Source organism: Dama dama, chromosome 1 (genome assembly GCF_033118175.1).
Source record: "Dama dama isolate Ldn47 chromosome 1, ASM3311817v1, whole genome shotgun sequence".
NCBI classification, from domain to species: domain Eukaryota; kingdom Metazoa; phylum Chordata; class Mammalia; order Artiodactyla; family Cervidae; genus Dama; species Dama dama.
Genome location: NC_083681.1, coordinates 80,310,793 through 80,323,525, shown reverse-complemented (window position 1 = coordinate 80,323,525; position 12,733 = coordinate 80,310,793). Strand labels below are relative to the sequence as shown.

Below are 12,733 nucleotides of genomic sequence, written 5' to 3'. Positions count from 1 at the left end.
CTTAGAAACAGTTGTCACCATGAAGGAAATTGAATATTCTATCCTTATATATAGAAAATGGTTATTTCCTTGCAGCAATCAAAGGACCTACATAAAGAATATCCTGAAGGAAGTGAGTACTTTGCTTTCTGGATAATATGATGTTTTTGAAGTATGATGGAAAAGCTTCAGGCTGCCTTTGAACTTTGGGAATATAACCCTTCCAGACCAAGTTCTCTTTTAAAGAGAGCAGACTGGCATTTTATTCACTTCCTTAAACAGGCAAAGTAACTGTTTTCTGTGACTTTTTCAGATCTTATTTTCTTGTTTATTTCTGTGTAATATAGAGATTACTACAAAGTCCATAAAGAATTCTAAAGTCACAGAATGTTAGCTGTGAAAGTGGCATGAAGACCATCTTCCTTGCTTTATAAAAGACTTAAATTTACTCACATTCAAATAACTAAAATGTTCTTGGACTAAAATTTTAACAAAACAAAAGCATTTAATGCAATGGATAATGCTTTTAATCTGTGCTGAGAAATATCTCTGTGACTGCTGAAAATATACTCCACCTTAGGTTTAGCAGAAAATCATAATCATAGATAATCACAAATCAAGTCACTTATTTTTCATTTATCAAGCTCTACATATAACTATTATATAAATCAAGAATAGTTTATTGCATTTATTTATCACTGTAGTGATAATAAATGTTATTTAAAACAAGGTATTTTTCATACAAATTACCCTACATAGTGATCTTTTTGTAGGAATTTTAAACAGTTTGATTCCTAATTCCTTAATGAATCAGAAAGTAACATATTCTTGAACGGATTTCATGCATAAAGTCTCATGCATTTGGTACTTTACATATATCAGTAATTGATATATAATTGATATTGCCTGGTAGATTTCAGGGTAAATGCCCTAAAAGAAGTTTATATGAAATATGAGATATCATATAAAATAATTCTCCATTATTTTGGTGCAGAGAGGCTAAATTATTTATATAGTTTCCATGACAACTTGCTGTCCAATGATGCCAGATCATTTGATATTACAGGCAAGGCATCCTCATTCCTTCCATGGGTCATATTCTTTTAGATGAGTAACCTCTGTTATTTGTGTATATTACCCTTTCCACATCTTTGTATAAGGGAATAGACTGATAAACACATATGTGAATTGTGTGTTAAAAATATTAGGATGGTTGTGATCATTAAGATAAAAAAAATTCCCTGTCTTGCATTTCTCAGATGTCATATGTTAGGATCTGAATATCTCATTGATCTTATGGTATTCCTAGCAAGGTTTTTCTAGCTGGGGTTCTATATCCAATTATGCAATAAGATGAAACATGAAAGGTAGTTCATATACAAATTTGTAGCTTGAAAGATTTTTAGATTACAGGCTTGGACTCTTTGTGGCAAACAGTAGAGATTTATGGTGACTCGCCCGAGTTTACACAGGATCTTTGCACAAACTGCCATGATCTAGTATCTGTGTGTGTGCTCAGTCATTCAGTCATGTCTGACTTTTGCGACCCCATACTCTAGCCCATCAGGCTCCTCTGCCCTTGGGATTTCCCAGGCAAGTATCCTGGGACAGGTTGCCATTTCCTACTCCAGGGGGTCTTCATGACCCAGGGATTGAACCCACATCTCTATGTCTCCTGCATTGGCAGGCAGACGGACTCTTTACCACTGCACCAAGTGGGAAGCCCAAACTAGAATCTGGGAATATTATTTTCTAGTTCCACGGTGTTTCGGTAATTGTCTACTGTAGACCTATCTAACAGAACCTTTCATTGGCTTAATATCTTATTTGTAACTCAATGATTATTTTCATCAAAAAATCTTTCTTTTTTGTTTTTTATTTTTTTCATTTACTTATATTAGTTGGAGGCTAATTACTTTACAATATTGTAGTGGTTTTTGCCATACATTGATATGAAAATCTTTCTTATAACAGATTGCAGATGACCAATGGAAGATCAGAATCAGACAGCAGTGACTGAATTTCTTTTCTTGGGCCTCACAGATCATCTCTATCTGCAGATTGTCCTCTTTTTCATTCTGCTTTTTGTCTATTTTGCCACTCTGGGCTGTAACTTGGGGATGATCACTCTCATATGGATTTATCCCAGACACCACACCCCTATGTATTTTTGCTTAGTCACTTGTCCTTTGCAGACTTATGTTCCTCTTCTTCCATTGCCCCCAAGATGCTGTGTGATATCTTTGCAAATCAAAGAAGCATCTCCTTCATGGGTTGTGCTGCACAGATGTTTTTTTTTGGTCTTTTTGTGGCCACTGAATGTTTCCTGCTGGCTTCCATGGCCTATGATCGGTATATGGCCATCTGCAAGCCCTTGTTGTACACACTCATTATGTCCCAGAGGGGCTGTGTGCAGCTGGTTATAGGCCCTTATGCTGTGGCTCTTGTAAGCACCATGACCCATACGATTCTCACTTTTTGCTTACCCTTCTGTGGTCCAAATGTGGTCAATCACTTTTTCTGTGATATTTCACCACTGCTTTCCCTTGCGTGTGCAGACACCCGGATCAATAAATTGGTGCTTTCCACCTTGGCTGGAGCAATAGGAGTGCTCAGTGGCCTGATCATCATGATCTCCTATGTTTGCATCCTGGTGGCCGTCCTGAGGATCCAGACTGCTGATGGGAGGAGGAAAGCTTTCTCTACTTGTTCTTCTCACCTGGCAGCTGTCTCCATCCTATATGGGACTCTTTTCTTCAATTATGTTCGACCCAGCTCAAGTTCCTCCCTAGGTATCAATAAAGTGATTTCTCTCTTTTACACTCTGATTACCCCCATGTTGAACCCCCTCATCTACAGCTTGAGGAACAAAGAGGTGAAAACTGCATTCAGTATGAAACTTGAAAGGAAAAGTTGCTTAGTAGCTAGGTAAAGTAGAACTCTACTTGTATTGTACCATGATATTGGTAAGGAATGCTTATTAAAAAGAACACTAACCTGGAAATCTGAAGCTTCATGTGAGTCCTGGCTCTGTCTCTTCAAGATAATCTGAAAAATGGAGCAGTTCTTTAATAATTTTCTGCTTCAATCTTCTTCTCTGTGACATGAGAGTGGCTTTAAAATAATGTAGAGATGGAGTGAGAATATAAAAGTGTAAATATACCAGAAGAGAACTCAGGGGAATACTGCACAGTCATGCATCTGTGAATCATGTTTAATCTGGACATGAAAAATAGAAGTTATAATGGAAAGCTTAAAGTATGACAGACAATATTAAAAATCAAATAAAAAAGAGAAAATTTTTGTGCTCCTGTAACAAAGAGTGGGATAATATCCCTAATATTCAAAGAACAGTCTAAAATACACAATGAGAAAAACAATAGGTAACTGTCAACTAAATGAATAGGCATCTTACAAAGATGGAAATGCAAATTGCCAAAGGTGCATGGAGACAATGTTCAGCATCATGATTGGTCAAGTAAATGAAATAAAATTAAAATGCCAACGCAGTGCCTTTCAATGCAGGTGAAATGTTAGTAGTTTCATTCTATTCCACTGACGGAAGAGGAATTTTTATTTGGTACATACTGATACATTCATTATTTTCTACTGGCAGTAAGAATCGACTCCACTATTTCCACAAGGCCCTTTGGTAGTTTTCATTTGAAAGGATACATTTATATGGCTTTTGACTGAGAGATCCCTTTATTAGAAATCTAAACTACAGAAATATAAATGCCAAAACATAAGATTGCACGTATTTAAGCGCTACATGTTATGGCGAATAAAATAAATCACTTGAATACTAATTGTTGAAGAAAAGTACATATTTTTCAGGGTAATTTTGTGCAGCAAATAAAGACTGAATTAGGTATCGATGGATTGAATTGGAGAGACCTATTGCATGCACGCTACTGCTAGTTTAGAAAAAAATCGGGTTGAATATCAATGCTAGCGCTGGTCACTAAGGAAAAGGGCAAAACCTATATAATGAATAAAATGTATATGTATGTGTTAGGTGTAAGTGAGCATAAGGAAAATTATAAACAATACATAATGAGCTACTGACAATGGTTATTTCAATGGGAATGGTGTTGGAGGTAAGAAAGGAGAGTTCTTCCTCATACACAGTTGTCGGTGGTGTTCAGTCACTAAATTGCATCCAACTGTTTGAGATCCCAAGAACTTCAGCATGCTAGGCTCCACTGTCCTTCACTACCTCCCTGAGTTTGCTCAAACTCAAGTGCATCGATGCCATCCAACCATCTCATCCTCTGTCACCCTCTTCTCCTTCCGCCTTCAATCCTTCCCAGCATCACGTTCTTTTCCAATGAGTCAGTTCTTTGCATCAGGTGGCCAAAGTATTGGAGTTTCAGCTTCAGCATCAGTCCTTCCAATGAATATCCAGGATTGATTTCCTTTAGGATTGACTGGTTTGATCTCCTTGCTGTCCAAGGGATTCTCAAGAGTGTTCTCCAACACCACAGTTCAAAAGCATCAGTTCTTCAGTGCTCAGCCTTCTTTATGGTCCAACTCTCACAACATCCATACATGACTACCGGGAAAACCATAGCTTTGACTATACAGACCTTTGTTCACAAATTGATGTCTCTGCTTTTTAATACATTGCCAAGGTTTGTCATAGCTATTCTTACAAGGAGCAAGCTTCTTTTAGTTTCATGGCTGCAGTCACCATCCGCATTGATTTTGGAGCCCAAGAAAAGGAAATCTGACACTGCTTCCATGTTTTCCCCATCTATTCGCCATGAAGTGATAGGACCAGATGCCATGATCTTCGTTTTTGGAATGTTGATTTTTAAGCCAGCTTTTCCACTCTTCTTTCACCTTTATCCAAAAGGCTCTTTAGTTCCTCTTCATTTCCTGCCATTAATGTAATATCACCTGCATATGTGAGGTTGCTGATATTTCTCCCAGCAATCTTGATTCATCTTGTGATTCATCCAGTCTGACATTTCCCATGATGTGCTTTTCATATAAGTTAAATAAATAGGGTGGCAACATACAGCCTTGACTCTTTTCCCAATTTTGAACCAGTTCATTGTTTCACGTCCAGTTCTAGCTGTTGCTTCTTGACTACATACGGATTTCTCAGGAGGCAGGTAATGAGGTCTGGTATTACCATTGCATTAAGAATATTCCACACTTTGTTGTGATCCACACAGTCAAAGGCTTTAGCATAGTCAATGAAGCACATGTTTTTCTGGAATTCCCTTACTTTTTCTATGATCCAATGGATGTTGGCAATTTGATCTCTGGTTCCTCTGCCTTTTCTAAATCCATCTTGAACATATGCAAGTTCTTGGTTCACATACTACTGAAGCTTAACTTGAAGGATTTAGAACATAATCTTGCTGGCATGTGAAATGAGTGCAATTGTATGGTAATTTGAACATTCTTTGGCATTGCCTTTCTTTGGGACTGGAATGAAAACTGAACTTATCCAATCAAGTGGCCACTGCTGAATTTTCTAAATGTGCTGGTATAATGAGTGCAACACTTTAAAAGCATCATCTTTTAAGATTTTTAAATAGCTCAGCTGGAATTCCATCACCTCCAACAGCTTTATTCATAGCAATGCTTCCTAAGGCCAACTTGACTTCACACTCCAGGATGTCTGGCTCTCAATAAGCGCCCATGTCATTGTGGTTAACTGGGTTTTTTGGTATAGTTCCTCTTTGTATTCTTGCCAGCTTTCTTAATCTCTTCTGTTCCTGTTAGGTTCTTGCTATTTTGTCTTTTATTGTGCCTATCTTTGTATGAAATGTTCCCTTGGTATCTCCAGTTTTCTTAAAGAGGTCTCCTGTCTTTCCCATTCTGTTGTTTTCCTCTGTTTCTTTACATTGGTCACTTAGGAAGGCTTTTTTATCTCTCCTTGGAATTCTCTGGAACTGTGCATCCAGTTGGGTATATCTTTTCCTTTCTCCTTTGCCTTTCACTTCTCTTCTTTTCTCAGCTATTTGTAAGGCCTCCTACTAGATTCAAAGGACTAGATCTGGTAGACAGAGTGCCTCAAGTTATGGACCAAGGTTCATAACATTGTACAGGAGGTAATAACCAAAACCATCTCCAAGGAAAAGAAATGCAACAAGGCAAAGTAGTTGTCTGAGGAGGACTGACAAATGTACCGTTGAATTGTGTCTTATTCATGCTCTCTGGTCTTGCTTGGATGTGATCTTGATGTACCACTTTCATCTCATGACAAATTGCTGCTGTGCCTGTCTGATAATGGGAGGACCTGACAGGTCCCAGGTTATTACGGCAGACTGTTTGCTTATTCCCATGATGTCATTTATTCAAGTGTTCTCTCTTTAGAGGGCCTAGACACAGAGCAGAAGTTCTTTTTCAAAAGCTATAACATTCTGTGCTGTAAATGGCATAGAATTGCTCCTGAAGCCTCAGGACCTGAGTTATTGCCTTACTGAAGCTTGCAGTAAGCTCCTTACTGCCTCTTTCTTCCCAGTGTACCTTTGATCACAGAGTCTGTTATAACATGCAGCCCAAGTGGCCACACTGCCTGCACTGTGACTGGGACCTGCATCCGAGCCCTTCCCTGAGCTGATTCACTTAATCCCGGCAGCCTTCTCTGCCATCCACCATGCGGGCTGGAGACCCGGTCCTGACTGCGGAGTACACTGCCTCTGAAATGCAGAGAAGGCTCCCGGGACCCTCTGGTTCTTTCTTCATGGATTTTAGAATCTTAGATCTTCCTTTCTATATATTAATCCTTTTCTCTCTAAACGTGTAGTTTATACTCAACTTTTGTGTTTTAATTTCTCAAATATTCCATCATTATTTTAAGCGATATATATATTCCTTTTCTTGTTTGTTTTGTTTTGTTTTGTTACATGTGACTGACAATTCTGATAGTCTTTCCTTTTCTGGGCTTAGCCAGCTAACTTCCTATCACATTATGTAAGTTTACTATTTCTTTTTTCAATATTGCAGTTTCACAGAATGCATTTTTTTGATTTTTAAAAATGAAGTAAAGGATTATACTTTCCTATCTTTTTTTTGCTAATGGGGCACTTATTCCTGTTCTTTTTCTATGTTCCATTTTTTTTGTGGGTGCAATTAAGTGTCATTTTCTTTTTTTTTTTTAATCTGTTTTTGCTATTTTCTTATTGCTTTTAAATGGTTTTAAGAAAAATAAGAGGTAGGAATACTTTTTCCCTGACATTTTTAATCAAGATGTTATGTATCAGAACTGCTAAACATGAACCATCAAGAATTATATAGATTTTATGGGTTTGTTTTCCACTAATTCAACAAATATGTATGCAACACCAATTACTGACAATCTTCTGAAATAGATAATGAATAAGAGTTATAAGTGAACCATCAGTGAAATGTTTGGGGGGTTGATAAATTGAATTATCTACTCTTTTCTTGAAGGTATAAAGAACTAGGTTCTCAGAGAAGATGGTGATTGAGACAGTTCACTCCATGTCATCAGACTACACATTCTTCTCTCTCCTGTGACCCTTCTATCCCATATAACCTTCTTGCCTTTGTTCCTGCTTCCCAGCCTCAGATCATCTCATATAGCATTGCCTGGAATGCCTTGCCTCTTAACTTCAATTTATCTAAATTATGGTTATCTTTTCAGACCAATTCCTTCTTTGAAAATTTTCTGGTCTATTCCAGCTTGCAGTGATCTGTCCTTCCTTTGGAGTCCAGAGACTGGTGTTTATTGTTGTTGTTGCTTATTTATTTATTTATTTTTTAAAATTTGGTTTTAGTTGGAGGATAATTGTTTTACAATATTGTGTTGATTTCTACCTTACAACAACATGAATCAGCTATAAGTATATATATATATATATATTGGGACTACACCCCACCCCCATATCCCACCTCCCTAAGTCAGAGACTGCTTTTTACTTTTGCCTAGATATAGACAAATGTTACTTTGAACATATGTTTTGTTTTTGTATCTAGCTATTATCTCCTAACTGTGCTGTAGACCCCTTTTGATACTAAACTTCGATTCTGTGCTGGATACTCCTTTTAATACTTTAAAATTATTGCCTCATTAAATCATTCTGACATCTTTGTGAACTAGAAAACATTTTTATATATTTAAGAGATTAAGAGAGTGAGCTATAGAGAGATTTAAAAGCTTGTTCCAACTGACACAGCCAGTAAGTGATGAAATTAAGACTATGCCAAGGCAGCAAATCCCAACTGGTTCTGGGGGCTCAATGCATCACTCCTCACTGATAGAAAAGACAGCTTTTTGGCAAAGGAGGCTCCCAAAGGAGATCCTCCACATTGTTTTCCTAGGACTCTTCCATATGAGAAAAGATACAGTTAGGAAATAATGTTGGTCCAAATGCCACTGAGATCATGTTAATTTTTTGTGTCTCCAGGTATATGCTCTTGAGGCTTTAGTTCTTTAGGGACATGGCTCTAAATTACTGTAAACTCCCAAGAAACTGTCCCTTATTCTACACAGTATGTGAATCAATGTGCAGGTCAACGAGTATCTGTTTACTCCCAGGATGTTCAAGATGAGGGATTTGTCTTCTTCACCAAGTACCTAGAAAGTCATGCCTCTTTAGAAAAAGTTGCCACCATGAGCAAAATTGAAAGTTCCATCCTTATTTCTAGAAAATGATTAATTCCTTGAAGCAATTAAAGGACCTACATAAAGGATATTCTTAAAGAAGTGAGTACATTGTGCTTTGGATAACATGAAGTTTTTGAAACGTGATGGAGAAGCTTCAGGCTGTGTTTGAACTTTGGGAATGTAACCATTCTGGATCAGGTTCTCTAAAGAGAGCAGACTGGCATTTTGTTTACATCTTTATGAGACTAAGCAACTTTTTTTGTATGACTTTTTCTGAACCTGATTTTTTTGTTTATTTTTCTATAATACAGAGATACAGCAAAAGGAATTCTAAGGTCACAGAATGTTAGCTGTAAAGTGGCGTAAAGACCATCCTCCTTGTTTTATAGAAGCCTGAACATGACATGCATTAAAATACATAAATAGTATTTTGATCAAATATAGAATTAGTATGGTCAACCCCTTACCTCCATACACCTATATCGGCATATTTGAATGGATATAAACAAAACATTCATGCGATGGCTAATGCTCCTAATCCAAGCCTAGAATTGTATTTGTGACCACTGAAATTGTACCCCACATAGCATTAAGCAAGTAATCATGATATTGATGAATAATCAAACAGATATAGCCATGATTTTTTATATCAAACTTCACATATGATTACTATATAAATAATAATAGTACTCTGCTTTGTTTTACTTAAAGAGGAAATAATTGCAGTGATAATAAATGGTATTGAAAACAAGCTTTTTTAAAATATGAATTACCTATGTAGTAATCTCTTAGGAATTTTAAACAACTTGATATTTTCTTCCTTGCCTAGTGAGTCAGAACATATGTATTATTAAATGTGTTCTCTACATTAAAAATTACATATTTGATATTTTGCATATATTATTTCTGTAATTGATATTGCCTAACAGGTTTCAAGATAAGTGCCCTTAAAAGTAGTTTATATGAAAAAGTAAGTCACATAATACAATTCTATGTTATTTTGGTGCAAAGGGTGCTTAATTTTCTATACAATTTCCATGACAAGTTGCTCTCTAACATTGCCAGATCAATTTGATTTTACAGACAAGACATCCCCATTCCTTCCACGGATCATATCATTTTGTGTATGACATAAAATATATGAATAAACTCTTTGTCATTTATGTATATTACCCTTTCCACACCTTTGTATAAGAGGGAGTAGGGAATAGACTGATAAACACATATGTGAATTGAGTGTTAAAAATATTAGGATGGGTGAGATCAGTCAGTAAGATCAAGAAATTCCCTGTTTTGCATTTCTCAGATGTCATCTGAATATCTCATTGATCTTATGGTATTCTTAGCAAGGTTTTTCTAGTTGGGGTTTTATATCCAGTCATGCAATAAGATGAAACATGAAAGGTAGTTCATATACAAATTTGTAACTTGAAAGATTTTTAGATTACAGGGTTCGGCACTTTGTGGTGGCAAACAGCAGAGATTAATGGTGAATCGCCTGAGTTTACACAGGATCTTTGCACAAACTGCCATGATCTAGTATCTGTGTGTGTGCTCAGTCGTTCAGTCATGTCTGACTTTTGCGACCCCATACTCTAGCCCATCAGGCTCCTCTGCCCTTGGGATTTCCCAGGCAAGTATCCTGGGGCAGGTTGCCATTTCCTACTCCAGGGCGTCTTCATGACCCTGGGATCAAACCCACATCTCTAGTGTCTCCTGCATTGGCAGGTGATTCCTTACCACTGCACCAAGTGGGAAGCCCAAACTAGAATCTGGGAATATTATTTTCTAGTTCCACGGTGTTTTGGTAATTGTCTACTGTAGACCTATTTAACAGAATCTTTTATTGGCTTAATATGTTCTTTGTAACTCAATGATTATTTTTCATCAAAAAATCTTTCTTAAAACAGATTGCAGATGACCAATGGAAGATCAGAATCAGACAGCAGTGACTGAATTTCTTTTCTTGGGCCTCACAGATCATCTCTATCTGCAGATTGTCCTCTTCTTCTTTCTTCTTTTTGTCTATCTTGCCACTCTGGGTGGTAACTTGGGGATGATCACTCTCATATGGATTGATCCCAGACTCCACACGCCTATGTACTTTTTGCTTAGTCACTTGTCCTTTGTAGACTTGTGTTCGTCTTCTTCCATTGCCCCCAAGATGCTGTGTGATATCTTTGCAAATCAAAGAAGCATCTCCTTCATGGGTTGTGCTGCACAGATGTTTTACTTTGGTCTTTTTGTGGCCACTGAATGTTTCCTGCTTGCTTCCATGGCCTATGATCGGTTTATGGCCATCTGCAAGCCCTTGTTGTACACACTCATTATGTCCCAGAGGGTCTTTGTGCAGCTGGTTATAGGCCCTTATGCTGTGGCTCTTGTAAGCACCATGACCCATACGATTCTCACTTTTTGCTTACCCTTCTGTGGTCCAAATGTGGTCAATCACTTTTTCTGTGATATTTCACCACTGCTTTCCCTTGCGTGTGCAGACACCCGGATCAATAAATTGGTGCTTTCCACCTTGGCTGGAGCAATAGGAGTGCTCAGTGGCCTGATCATCATGATCTCCTATGTTTGCATCCTGGTGGCCATCCTGAGGATCCAGACTGCTGATGGGAGGAGGAAAGCTTTCTCTACTTGTTCTTCTCACCTGGCAGCTGTCTCCATCCTATATGGGACTCTTTTCTTCAATTATGTTCGACCCAGCTCAAGTTCCTCCCTAGGTATCAATAAAGTGATTTCTCTCTTTTACACTCTGATTACCCCCATGTTGAACCCCCTCATCTACAGCTTGAGGAACAAAGAGGTGAAGAATTCATTAAGTAGAAAGTTTGAAAGGAAAAACTGTCCAATTGGTAGGTGAAATAGAAGTCTATTAATATTTTAGTGTATACGCTGGTGCAGAATGTTTAGTGGTAAGAACACTAGCCTGGAAATCTGAAGCTGCATGTGAGTCCTGGCTTTGCCTGTTCAAGATGATTGAGAAATGGTGTAGTTCTCAAGGTTTGTTTGTTTGTTTTTTTTTTTTTTTCTGTTCCAATCTTGTTCTTTGTCACGTGAGAATGGTTTAAAAACAATATAGAAATGAATTGAGAATATAAATACAAAAATATACTAGAAGAAACTGAGTATTTTTACAATTGTGGATATGTGAATTCTATTTAAAATGGGCAAACTCAATGTTACAAGGAAATGTTAATGTACCACAGTCAGTGTTAAAGAGAAAATAATGAAACAAAGAAAATATTTACGCATGTGAGCCAAGTGATGGATCATATCTCTCTTACATATGGGTTATAAAAATAGTCCCAGCTGTGGAATATGCTGTCTCCAAACTGAAAGAAGCCTCCCTGGACACTCAAGTTCTTTCTTCATGAATTTTTCTTTGTAGGGGGTGTTCTAGCATGAACACTAGACTTAACCACTAGATCTGTAGATATTTACCTAATGTGTCAAATTTCTGAATCTTAATGAATTTTCTCTCATTCTTTGGAGAATATATGTTGCAGGGAAGAGCCAATTGTGACTCCACATTAGATCTGTTTCTTTTATCTTAACCTTGTTTCCCGTTTCTTTTGTTCATTTTAAGGATTCTCTTTATACATAATGTCCTGGGAAGCCTACCTCTCTGCTGGAATATTAAACCAAAATGCCTTTTTTTGGGACCCTGTCCACCTGTGAATGGCTATAGGGAGGAAGAAATTAACACATCCCCTCCCTGAGTCTTGCCATTCTAGGAGCTATTTACAAGATTAATGGTCTTTTTACCTTGTTTCCTCACCTCCCACTACCTCATCTCTTTTCTGTAAAGGAAACTGGCATCCAGGCCACGATAAGATGGTTATTTTGAGACGTTAGTCTGCCATGTTCTTGGTCAGCTGAGTTTCTGAATAAAGTAGTAATCTTTGCTTCAACACCTGGTCTCTCGGATTTATTGGCCTGTCATGTGGTGAGCAGAGTGAGCTTGAACTCAGTACCACATGCATTTTACCAAGACCTCAAATATTGGAGCACCTGTTTGTGTAACTTGCTGTATTCATGTAATGTTATCAGTGAAAAGGCCATTAAATATTGTATCCACTAAGTGTAGTGGAGGGGGAGGGGGTGAGATACCTGCAGACTATAGTAAGGAATGAAATAGGGTTGACATAGCCTTAA

At 37.5% G+C, this 12,733-nt stretch overlaps 2 protein-coding genes across 2 annotated transcripts; both read left to right on the top strand.

The window, feature by feature from the left end:
• Positions 1-2,113: 2,113 nt before the first annotated feature.
• Positions 2,114-2,911, top strand: LOC133072599 (olfactory receptor 5G3-like). Its single transcript, XM_061166049.1, has one exon. The coding sequence runs from the start codon at positions 2,114-2,116 to the stop codon at positions 2,909-2,911; it is 798 nt and encodes a 265-aa protein (XP_061022032.1).
• Positions 2,912-10,493: 7,582 nt separating this feature from the next.
• On the top strand, positions 10,494-11,438 carry LOC133056541 (olfactory receptor 5G3-like). Its single transcript, XM_061141942.1, has one exon. The coding sequence runs from the start codon at positions 10,494-10,496 to the stop codon at positions 11,436-11,438; it is 945 nt and encodes a 314-aa protein (XP_060997925.1).
• The last annotated feature ends 1,295 nt before the right edge of the window (positions 11,439-12,733 follow it).